Here is a 13,955-nt window from a genome sequence, read left to right on the forward strand (position 1 = left end):
ATTTTAATCATTAATTTTTACATTTATATATTATTAAAAAAATACAGTTAAAACAAAATATATGTATAAATAGCACGACTGATTCAGTCGTCTAAATAGCACGAGCGCCACTTATTTAATTTGTCACTTGCAAAGCCTTTGTTACTTACCGCGCTTCCATGACACTTTTGTATTAATTTTTTTTGGTAAAGCACTTTTGTATTAAAATAAATTTTTAGTCCCTCAAATATTTTTATCCCTATTTTTTAATTAACTTTTAGGTACTTTCATATTTGAGAATGGTTTTTTTTTTTCAAATTGTCTAGTGATTATAAATTTCACTTTTAAGGTAGGTAAGTGAGCCGAAATGACTAGGGTTCGAACCCGGCCCCAGCATATATAATGCAATGTTCCTATCAACTGAGATAAGATTATGAGACTTATAATATTTTTTTATTCATGTTTATAATATTATAAGAATCTCTAATACAAAAAATTTATAATTGTTTAACATAAGATTAATTATTTATGAATTTTTAAGCGCAAAAAACTAAAAAACTCATATTTAAATTTATCCCTTATTTAAATAATTTATTTTTTCTGCGAAATAGATTTCTTTAATATATTAAACATGAACATAGAAAAGAAAATTTAAAATTTCGAGACAAATAAGAGTTGGCTAAAAAGTATAAATTAACCGTAAATTATGATAAGAAATATTTTAGAGACCAAAATTTGTTAAAATTTCTTTTAAGGACTAAAAAAAATTTGAGATATTTTTAGGGACCAAAATTTGAGAAGCATAAATTAATTGTTAATAGAATATCATATTATGTGTAGATGATAATTCTGATATCTTTTTATTTATAGTGTTTGTATTAGAATTTGCCAACTACCAAAGGTAAAAATATTGGTCTTTTGGGTGTATAGGCGGACTGCAGCATGTGTCGTGCTTGAGATGACAAAATGCCGTCGTGCACTCAAGCATTTTCCATTCAACATAGATCATTTAAAATGGGACAGAGTTAATAACAAGTTGAGATTTCTTCAAAGTTCAAACTATAACACGTATTTTGGCCTCATGGTTGACATAGGAATTAAATGTTAGTGTTAACATAAGAATTAATGATTAACATAAGAATTAATCATGGTTCAAACTTTTGTAAACATTACTTCATAAGAATTAATGTTAGCGTTTTGTAAATGTATGATAACTGAAAGAGTAACGGTACAACAAATTAAAAGTTTAAAAAAATTACTTATTATCTAAAAATAACTTAAAGATTTAAACAGTTGCAAACGCAAAATTTAAAAAATTACTCAATATATATATTTGTCATTTTATTATTTATAGAGTGGTATGTGGACTTGAAACTATCGCTATCAAGTTGGAGATGGATCATGAATTGTTATAATTATGAAACAGGTCATAATTTGCAGAGGACAACAGTGAAATAACTCATCGACTTGACTAGTTTTTAATTCAGTCCCTATCCCATTTCTCCTAACTTCATTTAATGGCTCTGTGTCTAATACTATCATAATCACTTAATCTTTGTCTTTAATTTCATCAAATGTCTAGATGTGATCTTAATTTCATCAAATATCCAATATCATAATCACTTAATCCTTGTTCTGTCTGTGTGACACAATCCAAATATCATAAGGGTAAGGTTAACTTTGCACATAAGACACATGATAAAGAGTAATAAATAATGATTGGTTCCACATATTTTATTTTGGACAAAGGAAAAATTAATTTCAGTTAAATAAATATAAAAAAGAGTGCTTTTATTTTTTATTTTACCAAAATTATCCTCACCCTATAACACGACAAAAACGATCTGCTGTCCCTCTCGCCGCCGGCGGTGTTCAGAGCCGCCGGCGCCGGCCTATTGCCATCAACCTCCCCTGCAAATGTCAACCCTCAGTTTGCAGCCACTGCCAAACAACAATATGCATCCTTGCACCAAAACTACCATTAAATGTTTGGTTTTTACCAATGACCCATTAATTTCAGCATGACATGCTTGATTTTTTAATATCTTCTTCTTCTTAGATCTATGCGCCAAGCTTGTTTTAATTTTTTGTTTGAGTATGGCAACGACGACAAAAGTTAGTTAGACGGTGGATCGACTGTGTACGATGGATCAACAGTGGATGGCGGTCAGGTGGTGGGTGGTGGACGGTGGCTGTGAAGAAGAAAGAACAGCTAATGGCTGCGAAGAAGATAGAATCGCTAATAATATACTGACCCATGAACCATATTAGATGGTCTAGCAGGCCGACTTAAGGTGAAAACAAAAAACAATGTTGGGCCATGAAATAGAACCTCATTGAATTTGATTAACAAAGCAACTATAAAAGTGACTTTTGACACTATGCTTTCGTCCAAAATCTGAAAACATTATATTTATGGGTCATCTCACTTATGTTGTTAAACTTCAACTCTTTCAACTAATGTGACACATATTGCTCCCCCATCAAGTCAAACTAGGTTGGATCGGCATATTTTCACCCAAAAATTTGAGGCATTAGGTTTAAGGTCATATCACTTATATGTTGTTCAACCTGAACTCTTTCAACCAATGTAAGACTTTAACTTACGCTTGATATATCTCAACATCTCCTCTTAAGTGTGAATCTCTCCGCATTCACAATCCATCACCACTCACAATCCATATAAATGATTTTTACCACTATACTTTTACCAAAAAACTTCAAGGTATTAAGTTTATACAAAGACGAAGGTAAGGGTAGCCCAGTTGGGCTACGACCTACCCAAAAAATTGGAAATTGTTTGAAACTTTGAATACCCATATAGGTTTATAAAATTATGGGTGTATGCTACATATATTGGTTGATGCATTGAAATATCAAAAGCGACTTGTTGGCTAAACGGTTGTGATCTGTGAAACCCCGATACTCCAAAAATAGTGAAGAATCGTGTCCAATATGCACCGATACCGATACACTTTTGATATGTCCCGATACGCGTGTCGGAGAAGTATCAGTTAAATCATTATTTTTAAATAAAAAAATAATATCTAATATGTGTCCATACGACTTGATTTTGGTCTGATACCTGACGATACGGCTTGATTTAGTCCGATACGTACGGTATGCGATACGTATGCAATATCTTTCTATTTTCCATTCATGTAATGGTGTTATTGTTATTTTAAGCTATTATGTGTCTTTAGTGAAGAGCCATTGATATGTTATGCCTCAAACCGTTTTGTTCTGGTACAAGTTTATTGGTTTGTTTGTACTCCTTATACAATGAGCTATTGGCTTTTCTCTATAATAATAATAATAATAATAATAATAATAATAATAATAATAATAATAATAATAATAATAATAATAATAATAATAATAATAATAATAATAATAATAATAATAATAATAATAATAATAATAATAATAATAATAATAATAATAATAATAATAATAATAATAATAATAATAATAATAATAATAATAATAATAATAATAATAATAATAATAATAATAATAATAATAATAATAATAATAATAATAATAATAATAATAATAATAATAATAATAATAATAATAATAATAATAATAATAATAATAATAATAATAATAATAATAATAATAATAATAATAATAATAATAATAATAATAATAATAATAATAATAATAATAATAATAATAATAATAATAATAATAATAATAATAATAATAATAATAATAATAATAATAATAATAATAATAATAATAATAATAATAATAATAATAATAATAATAATAATAATAATAATAATAATAATAATAATAATAATAATAATAATAATAATAATAATAATAATAATAATAATAATAATAATAATAATAATAATAATAATAATAATAATAATAATAATAATAATAATAATAATAATAATAATAATAATAATAATAATAATAATAATAATAATAATAATAATAATAATAATAATAATAATAATAATAATAATAATAATAATAATAATAATAATAATAATAATAATAATAATAATAATAATAATAATAATAATAATAATAATAATAATAATAATAATAATAATAATAATAATAATAATAATAATAATAATAATAATAATAATAATAATAATAATAATAATAATAATAATAATAATAATAATAATAATAATAATAATAATAATAATAATAATAATAATAATAATAATAATAATAATAATAATAATAATAATAATAATAATAATAATAATAATAATAATAATAATAATAATAATAATAATAATAATAATAATAATAATAATAATAATAATAATAATAATAGTTTTTGCATTTTTTTATAAAAAAATTATTATTAATATTATTGATTTTAGTTATGTTTATATATTGTGTATTTATATATTTAATTTTTAAATAACGTATTGGGGCAGTATTGTATCGATAATTTTAAAAAAATTCTCGTATCGGCATATCAATATCGTATCGGTATCGTGTCACGTATCCTGATTTCATAGGTTGTGATACATATGTGTAGGTAAAGTCACGCCTATTTAGCTCATAAAAAAATAAACTTACGCCTATTTATTAGACAAAACTAATAAAACCAATCACTATTATAATAAATTGGAAAATCACTAAATTATGATGAAAGACATTTGTTACTATTAATGTTGAAATATCAATGTAAATGTCAACTTACAATAGTAAATTTAAGTTTTTTTTTTTTGTAGAAAAATTTAAGTTATTTTATTCATAACTTTAGTAGTATAAATATCACCCTTTAAATCATGTAAAATGCATACTTTGAGAGCAATAAAAAATCTCATACAAAACTTCTTCATTATCTCCATTCTCATAATTAGTATAATATATATATATTTATATATATATATATAAAGTATTATAACACTACAAGAAAATGGATTTTTTGCATGGACAATAGTCGTTGGCAAATGTAAAAAGTTGATGGAAAAGAGTTTTATACCAACAACCAAAAAGTCGTTGCAGGCTGTTGTGATCCGTTGCAAAAAGTTTTGCAGCGAAATTTAATATCGTTGACGTTAGTAATTTTGCCAACAACAATATTTGTTGCTATTTTTGAAACTTTTGTTGGGATAAGTTCATTTTTCAAACAAGAATTTTATTATATCTAACTTATCTTAGCGATTAAAGTCGCTGCGATAACATATTTTCTCAAATTATTTATTATTATTTTTATATTTTTATTTTGTTCAAAAACAAATGTTGTGGTCATAATTTATTATTTAAATATAAATTATATTTTATAAATATAATGTGAAATTGTAATTTATATATATTTTCTGAATATGTAATTTATGTTCATAATATAAAAATATCAACACAATATAGACACAATCAAATTAACACAACACATCAAAATATCAATAAATTTTTATACAGTTAACATATGAGTATACAATTTGTTGTCTCCATGAATAGAAAGATACACATAATTTTCAAGAAATAAAAAATCTAATAATAAAATGAATTGTTTTTCCTAACTATGTCTTGAACATCTCTTGATATAGTAGTTGAAGTTGCATCCACATGCTTTCTCTTGCATTTTTTCTTCTTTTACAATTTAATACGTCTGCAGAAAAGAAAGAAAAAAAATCAATCAATGAAATTTTAAAAATACTAGATGCTAATAAATAACAAGAACTTTATATTTGAGAAGAAAAAAAAAAAAAAGGAATGAATTAAAGAATAACAATGATAGAATGGCTATGGTGTTGCTTTGTCTTCTTTGAATCTTACAAAGCACAATAGAGATAAGTAATGAATTAAACACATCTTGTTTGAATTCTTAAAATTCTCCAACAATTGTGATTGTTGCATTCCTTCAATAAATGGTGAATATAGTGATAACATCAAAGAATATGAGTTGAGATTAAGTTGAACACAGTTTTAATGAAAGAGAAGTATAATTGAGTTGTATAACATAATGATATATTGGTTTGAAAAAGATCAAAAAAATAGCCTTTTATAAATTTGGTTTAGAGGCAGTTTCTAAAACTCATCGTGAGGAATAAAATGAGTGGGAAGACTTTGTTTTTTATCAGCACTTATAAAATTTAACCACCCACTATCACTATGGATCAAACATGATTTTTGTAAATAAAAAATAAAAAAATTCAAATTATAGAGATTATCCCATGATTCCACCAACCAAAAAAATAGCTATTTATGGTTCCACTTTTTACTCCAGTAGTTATACACCTTATTTTTCTAACAAATTGAATTTTTTGGCTGCTTTTTATTTTTATTTACTCTACTTTTTTTATTACTGTTTATTTTATTTTTTATAGTATTTTTTTGATGTTATGTTATTTTTGTGGAAAATATATTTGTGTTATTATTTGTCAAAAAAAAAAAATTGTATTATTATTATCATCATCGGCATAATTATAATAAATTGAATAATGTTTCCAATTTGTAATTGGTCGTCAACACTACACTTTTTTTTTTTTACAAATCCACCACTATGTTAAAAGTTGCATCTTAATTTTAACTATTTTTTATTTTTTAAATTATTTTTTTAATATATTCCAAAACATGTGCCACTATCTAAAAAAACTGACACTTTGCATATTTAGCAGCGACTCACAAGACCATCTATGATCATTGCTACCAAATCATCATATTTGCCAACAATAATTTAAATTGTTGTTATTTAGTCGCTGCAAAATTTCTTTATTCTTGTAGTGTAACTACATTAATAATTTATATTATTAGTTCTTAAATAATATTTAAATATTTGATTTTCTCACCAATCATATTATTTTTAAAATTCATTAAATAAAACATACATTGTATTATAAAATAGTCTAAATAATCTAAATACATATTTTATTTAATAAACAATTGAAGTAGTACAAGTAGAAAGAAGATAAACAATGGAATTATTGAATTGACATGAAAGTGATACTACTCCATCACTCTAATTTTAGATCCAAATCAAAATAGTCTATAAATAATGCAATGCCATATGGCTCCGGATGTGTGATGACGAATGGAGGATGCATTCCATTGATAAGACGTATGATTGAATGAATCGAACGGTAGAAAAGATAGTATGGGAAATAGAGATGGAATGGATGAATAGAATTACAGTCTTCGTTGAATGAAAAGCACAAAAATCAATGAAGTTGAGGACCTAACACGAAGACAGACAGAGTGCATTGCCCACGGTGGCTATCAAATGAAATGATGCAGAGAGAGAGAGAGGTCTCCTCTACCTCCTCAACTGTTTAAAGTGGGCGCGCAGTTTTCCTTTCTGTGCTAATTAACGTTAACACTGTTCATGCACGAATAATCTGTCCTATCACCAATTTTTCATTAACTATACTAGTCTATACTCTATAATAGCATACTCCTCTATAATCCATCTTCACTTAGCTGACCTGTTCTTGATGGAGTATTTTATATTTGGAACATGATAACTAGTGTCCAGGCAAACCAAATTCGAATAAAGTTCGAAACTCGATTCGATAATTGATTCGTTGAACCTGGTTTATGTATCAAATGAGTCAAATTTAAGCTAAAAATTAAGTCAGACAACGAACTAAAGCTAACGAGCCGAACCGAATTGCTCGTGAACTCTAAACAAGACAAACTCGAGCTAAAAAAATAGTTCATATTGAACTCGAGCTGAATTTCGAGACAAACTAATTCTTATCCAGTCGAGTCAAGTCATACAAGTTCGACTTGACTCGACTCATTTCAAGTCCCACCAGTGCCCTGGAAGGCTGCTTAAAAAACCAAATATGATAAAATGGTATTTAAACTTGTGTAATTAACCTTTTAAAATATAAAAATCACTATTTTGCACATAAAATAGAAGAAAACAATAATAAATAAAAAATTACCCAACAATAACACCAAAAAATTGATAGTTTTATTGAATAGAAATTGATCACTTTGTAGAACAAAAATGAAAGAAAAGAGATGTTCTGCAATAAGGAATTGCAAAACTTAAACATTTTTTTTTTGGTGTAAAAACTTAAACAATTTAATTTGTTGTTTGGAGATCGATTATATTAATTGAAGTTAGTATATTTTTGGCTTAATTTTTATTTTGATCCCTTATAAAAAAAATATATATATTGGTTTCACATTATTCCTTTGTTGAATAAAAGTTCTGTTTTGATCCCTTAAAGATATTACTATTTGTCACATTAATCCATTCCATTTTCTCTCTCTGGTCCTTAATATAAGAAAAAATTGACTTTTTGAATCAATTCTTTCAATGTATCTAAAAAGCAAATTTATTCTAATATTAAGGACGGGAGAGAGTATTTATCAACCCTAAATGTATTAAGTTGACTAACAATGTAGGTGGTCCACCATATACCTTAGTACATTTTTTAATATTAACCATTGGATCTTTTTGCCAAAAAAAAAAAACCATTAGCATATCCACCGAATCTAATAGTACACCGTCAACAACTAATTTTTTTTATTATTATTTCTTCATCTTCTTCTTTCATACCTTCAAACCCATAATTTCTAAACAAATCCAAAAAAAATAAATTCAAAATTGCAAAAATATTAACTTTTGGTCTCCCTATATTTTTCCCAATTTTTTTCTCTCTCTTCACTTCATTCTTATGGCATTGGATAAGGAAAGACTTCAAGAAGAATATGTAATCCATCGCTTTTATCGGATTATTCTTAGTTGGAATTGCGTTACTCTTCTTAACGAATTAGAGGCATCAGCCATACTATAAGTTATATCAGCTATAAGCTATAAGCTATCAGTCTACATCGCTCTTTCAATTTTTCTTTCACTCTCTTTCTCAAAAGACCAAAGTGCGGTCCAACCTGCAAAACCGCAAGGACCACCAATTTTTTTAGTTTTTACCGGTTCAGCGCCGATTTTCTGGTTTAAAATCTGGTTTTGGGGTTGCTTAGACCGGATTCAGGTCCAGTTCACGGTCGAACTGACCGTCCGATTTTCACTACATCATCATCATTAACATCACCAAAACTAAAAATAATGTTTCTTTTGACTTTAGTTGAAAATATCATTTAAGTGTAGTCAAGTTATTGGTTGTTTTCTCTTGTTTGAGATTACTTGAATTTTTAACTGAACATTTCGCATAGAGTCTGAAATCCAACACTACTGACATAACTCAAACTTCACTAATCCAGAGTCTCACCTAGTTCAGAGTAAGAGTCTCGCTTCGTTCAACGTCATTTATATGAGGCCTTCCAAATTCTTTAGATACAACTTTCTTTAATTTTATGCACACTTAACAAACATGTTAATGCATAAAATTGTTCTCTCATATTTTGTTATCATCAAAACTCCTGAGTTAGATAGTTGCAGAACCAACCTTGTTCCAACACAGTCGAGGACTAAAAATATAATAAAAAACAGAGGAACTTTTTTAAAAGTCAACCAAAATATAGGGACTAAAAACATAGGTGTGCGTTTGTATTTGATTTACAATTGAGGTAAAAGTAGGATCTAAAATCTTATACATATTACTCAAACTCCTTCTCATTAGATCAAACCTAATGGTTTGAGGAAGTAGTATATTCTCTCCTATTTTTACATATAATTTTTGGATATTTATAACTTTTTCCATTTAAGATAAAGGTCATGCAAACAAAATTTAATAAAAATTTAAATTCACTATTTTTAATAAAAAATTTATATAAATGTTTTCTTAATCAATAATATTGATTGGATAGGTATTTTATGTTTTTCTGTATTCTATAAAAATATGGTTAAAATTCAACCAAGTATCAAAGTATCTAATTTTAATTAATATTAAATTAATAAAGTAGAATTTCAACTTCTAAATTACTTGGAAAAATAAATGCAATCTAACAACTATTGATTTTAATTTATTTTTTTTTACTAAAATATTGATATTAGAAATATATTAATTTATTTATTTGATGGGAAAAAAAATATCCCGAGACACTAGTCTTTGTCTCTTTCAACAGTTAAATTGCGCCCACCCCGTTTTAAAGACCCGAAAAGCGGGAGTGTATATGTAAGGATAAAGCTACCCCCATACACGATACATCCCATTTCATTTCATTTCATGAGACTCACTCTGAGTTTTGAGAGTGAGAGTGAGAGTGAGAGTGTGGTTAAGTTATTAAGATAGTAATAGCATAATAGTAATGGAGGCTGGCTTCACCATCAACACAACACAAAAGCAAATAAAGAAAGAGAAATAGAGAGTGACATAACAATAACATAACAGAACCACACCCCAATAGTAAAGTTAAACAAACAAAAAAAATGACTAGAACGGAAAGTATAGACATTGTAACCGATCAGAATCTTGAAAAACATATTCACAAACACATGGGGTGCATGGCTGGTTTCTTTCAAATCTTCGACCGTAACCACATTCTCTCCGCCAAACGCATCTACTCCACCAAAAGACTCCCTCCGGTAAATCACTTTTCTCTTCTCTCTTCCTTTTCTTCATTTATTCAACTTCTAACCCCTGTTTTTTGTTTTCTGTTACAGCCATCGCCGAAAACACCGGAAAAAGACGGTGGCTCACCGGTGTTATCAGCACCGTCACCTGTTAAAGAGATCCAACAATGTGAAGCAAAACAGAACCTTCCTGTTCTGGAACTCAAGGAAGGTACGAGGTCTTCATGGAAATTCTCAAGAGAAGCTCCTAGACTGTCTCTTGATAGCAGAGCAGTTGTTGATGCCAAAGGAGCACTTCATCCAAGAGAGATCCGAACAAACACAACGGTAAATCTCGATAACGGCGGCGAGAAACAGCGTCGTTCCACCAGCAGTGTTATTGTTAGGCTAATGGGTCTTGACTCATTACCAACGGATTCCGCCGCGAAGCTTCAGAGATCCGCGTCGGAGTCCAGAGTTTCCAGAGATCGGTTCTCTGAGTCTAAGATTAAGGCCAACAATTACACTCAACGTAGCAATGTGGGTTTGAGCCAGATGAATAATCATAATCATAATCATACCAATTCTAATGCTGTTAATGTTAATGCTAATAATGTTAATTTTGTTAATTCTTATGGTACCAATGATAATCGATTGTGGAATGGTAGAGGTTCAGAGGGAGGTAAAGGTTCACTTCCTATGAAGCAGAGTAAGGGAACAATAATGGTACAAAAGAAGAGTTTCTATGATTCTACTGATTTCTTCCCTGAACCAAAGCACAATGTTTCGATCTATGGAGAGATTGAAAAAAGGTTGAAGATGCGAGGGATTAATCAACCTTCTCAAGATCTTGACACACTCAAGCATATCTTGGAGGCTCTCCAGCTTAAAGGTCTTCTTCATTCCCAAAAACCAAACCAATCTCCCATTGTTCTAATGAAACCTCTTAGATCTTCTTCTCGGTTCGACCAGTTCAATGGTCGAACTGGATATGATTCTCCTCCTCCGCATTCTTCAGTTCGGTCCAGTCCTCGAGCTCGTCGGAACTTAAGTCCTAGACTTTCCGGTGAGAATGATCGGGCTCAAGTTAATTCAAGAAACTCGAGCCCGACCAGGAGGAATGTCCCGAACGTGGAGACACGGAGGAGAGTTAGTAACGAAGGTATTGATTCGAGAAGAGTGTCTCCAGTTCATTCCCCTAAGATAAGTTCAAGAAGAAATGCAACGGCTCCGACAATGACAGGTGGATCTCCTAGAATGAGAAAAGTGATTGATCCTAAGGTGAAAATGTTGAATGTAGCAGAAGATGAATGGTCCACAGTTTCAGACAATAGCTTCACCACCTCTAATTCACATACAGATACAGAGGTAAATACAACATACATAGACCAACACTACATTTTTAGTAACTTTTCTTTTTCTTTTAATTAGTCTTCTTAATATGTTTTTAATTAAGTTAAAAAACTCGTTTTAAATCATATTCTTTGAAGCAGAGATATAAACTGGATGAGTACAAAGAAGGGAGGAATCTGCTAGATAGATGTGATAAGTTGCTGAACAGTATAGCGGAAATAACATCAGCGAACGAGTTACAACCGAGTCCAGTATCCGTTCTTGACTCGTCCTTTTACAAAGACGAGTGGTGTTCACCTTCACCAATTACAAAACGATGCATTGATTACAATTTCAAAGGTAAAACTCACGAGTCAATTATCTATCTATTTTCTGGAAAATCCAAACCTACATGGACCAATCATTTTGAAATCAGAGATAATGACGTGGCATGACTCCTTTGGTTCTTCACTTTTGTTTCCTCAAAACTTCAGACTCTGCTTCTTTAACTTGTACACAATCACGTGGGACTCAGTTCGTAAAAGAATCTTCCACTTTTTAATTTAGTTTAGTCATTTTTATAATCAAAATTTCATTTTCAAAATTTATTTAGTCTATAATATAGATCGGATATATTTTCAAAAAAAATTTGCTGATTACTGTGGAAATTGTTGCTACATTGCAGATCAATCAGCGGAATCAGAAGATGAAATGTGGAGTGCCGGCGAAGGAAAATCCGACGAAGTAGAGGATTGTGATTTCGGTTATGTATCGGAGATTCTTCGTGCTTCTAGTTACTTTCCTGAAGACTGTGACATTTTCGGTTTACTTGAGAAGCAGCAATTTCTGAAGGGGAAAGATACATCAAAGGCTTCAACGATACAGAGGCGGTTAATTTTCGATACGTTACAGGAAATTCTTAACCGGAACAATCGGTTACCACCGTGGAAGGCAGTAGTTCAAGGAGATGAGACGCCGAAGATCTGGTCGGAGTTTCGGAGGATACGAGAGAGGGAAGAATCGGAATCGGAGTCGTCGGAGGATTTGTTTGGAGTGATATGTGGTGTGTTGAAGAAGGATATGGCGGAGGAGATAAGTGGTTGGGGTGAATGGACGGTGGAGATGGGAGATGTTGTTTTGGATATCGAACGGCTGGTATTCAAGGATTTAATTGGTGAAACTATACAACATCTTGCTTCATTTCTACCTCAATGTAACAAACTAGAAGCGCTTCGTAGAAAACTTGTATTTTAAGAGTTGCACGCTTTGTTTAAATTTTCGCGCCCTTAATTGCTTAATTTTCTTTTTTTTTTGCTTTGATTAGTGATTTTGCTTTTACTTTTGTTGATGACAATGACAAAATTACGAATTTATAATCTGAAATCTAGATAAATCTGATCATGACTTTATGTCAATATAAAAACAAGTGTTGGATTGGATTTTTTTTAGTCATTATGTGTGGTGGTTACTGTTTTGGACACAAATGTTGTAATGCAATGTGTAATATTTGGATCTAATTATATATAATGAACCTTGTTAATCATTTTTGTTACCAACTAATTGGCTAATAATCTAACTACCGGGACTAGAAAGTTTAAAGCTTAAGCAATTCATGGAAATATAAAGTTTGTGTGTGAGTGAGCTTATTCAATGATTATAGGTTTTTCACCCTTTAATTTTGGTAACCATATAAGGTCCTACAGTGTTACAAATTTACAATAGTGCAAGTAGCATTTTATCAGTAGCGTGCAGCACTTTAGGACTTTGAGGTGCCCACTTTGAACATAGTATCACTGTATCATTGGTTCAGTATTATCATTTGTTATTTTATATTTTTTTCTGACAAAAGATAACGATAATTGAAAAAAGGTTGCTGCATACCCTTATGTTGAAACTATAGTAGCAACCTAGAGACACACTTATTAAGTTGGTTTTGTCCAGTTTGAGGACTGCCATGGAAATAGTTAATGACTTAATGTCTATAATTTCTGAATGGAGATTATGCAATGAACAAACTTGGATAAGGAAGTATCAACGGTTTGGGTCCTCCATGTCTCAACTATCAATAGCAAGTGTATTCTTACATGGGCACACATATAATGGTATAAAATTTAGGTGTACATACACAAATAAAAGTATCCTCTGCAAACGGAGTTGTAATACTCTGACGTTCAAGTCAGCTTATAGGTGAAGTGAAGGTTTTAGAGATAGAGAGTATTTGTATCCGAGCCTTCTATATGAGAAACATATATAT

The 13,955-nt window shown here is 29.4% G+C and overlaps 1 protein-coding gene across 1 annotated transcript; it reads left to right on the forward strand.

Moving 5' to 3' along the window:
* Window positions 1–9,918: 9,918 nt before the first annotated feature.
* On the forward strand, window positions 9,919–13,084 carry LOC123887470 (protein LONGIFOLIA 1-like). Its single transcript, XM_045936786.1, has 4 exons — window positions 9,919–10,402; window positions 10,481–11,737; window positions 11,863–12,061; window positions 12,387–13,084. Exons 1-4 carry the CDS (start codon window positions 10,247–10,249, stop codon window positions 12,953–12,955), a joined length of 2,181 nt encoding a protein of 726 aa, XP_045792742.1. The 5' UTR covers window positions 9,919–10,246; the 3' UTR covers window positions 12,956–13,084.
* Window positions 13,085–13,955: the final 871 nt, after the last annotated feature.

This window comes from Trifolium pratense, linkage group LG1 (genome assembly GCF_020283565.1).
Source record: "Trifolium pratense cultivar HEN17-A07 linkage group LG1, ARS_RC_1.1, whole genome shotgun sequence".
NCBI classification, from domain to species: Eukaryota; Viridiplantae; Streptophyta; class Magnoliopsida; order Fabales; family Fabaceae; genus Trifolium; species Trifolium pratense.

Excerpts from the sequence above, each read along its gene's own strand:
- LOC123887470 (XM_045936786.1), top strand. The coding sequence starts at position 10,247 with ATGACTAGAACGGAAAGTATAGACATTGTAACCGATCAGAATCTTGAA. Across the intron at positions 11,738-11,862 it reads ATTCACATACAGATACAGAG|AGATATAAACTGGATGAGTA; the intron begins GTAAATACAACA and ends TCTTTGAAGCAG. Across the intron at positions 12,062-12,386 it reads CATTGATTACAATTTCAAAG|ATCAATCAGCGGAATCAGAA; the intron begins GTAAAACTCACG and ends GCTACATTGCAG.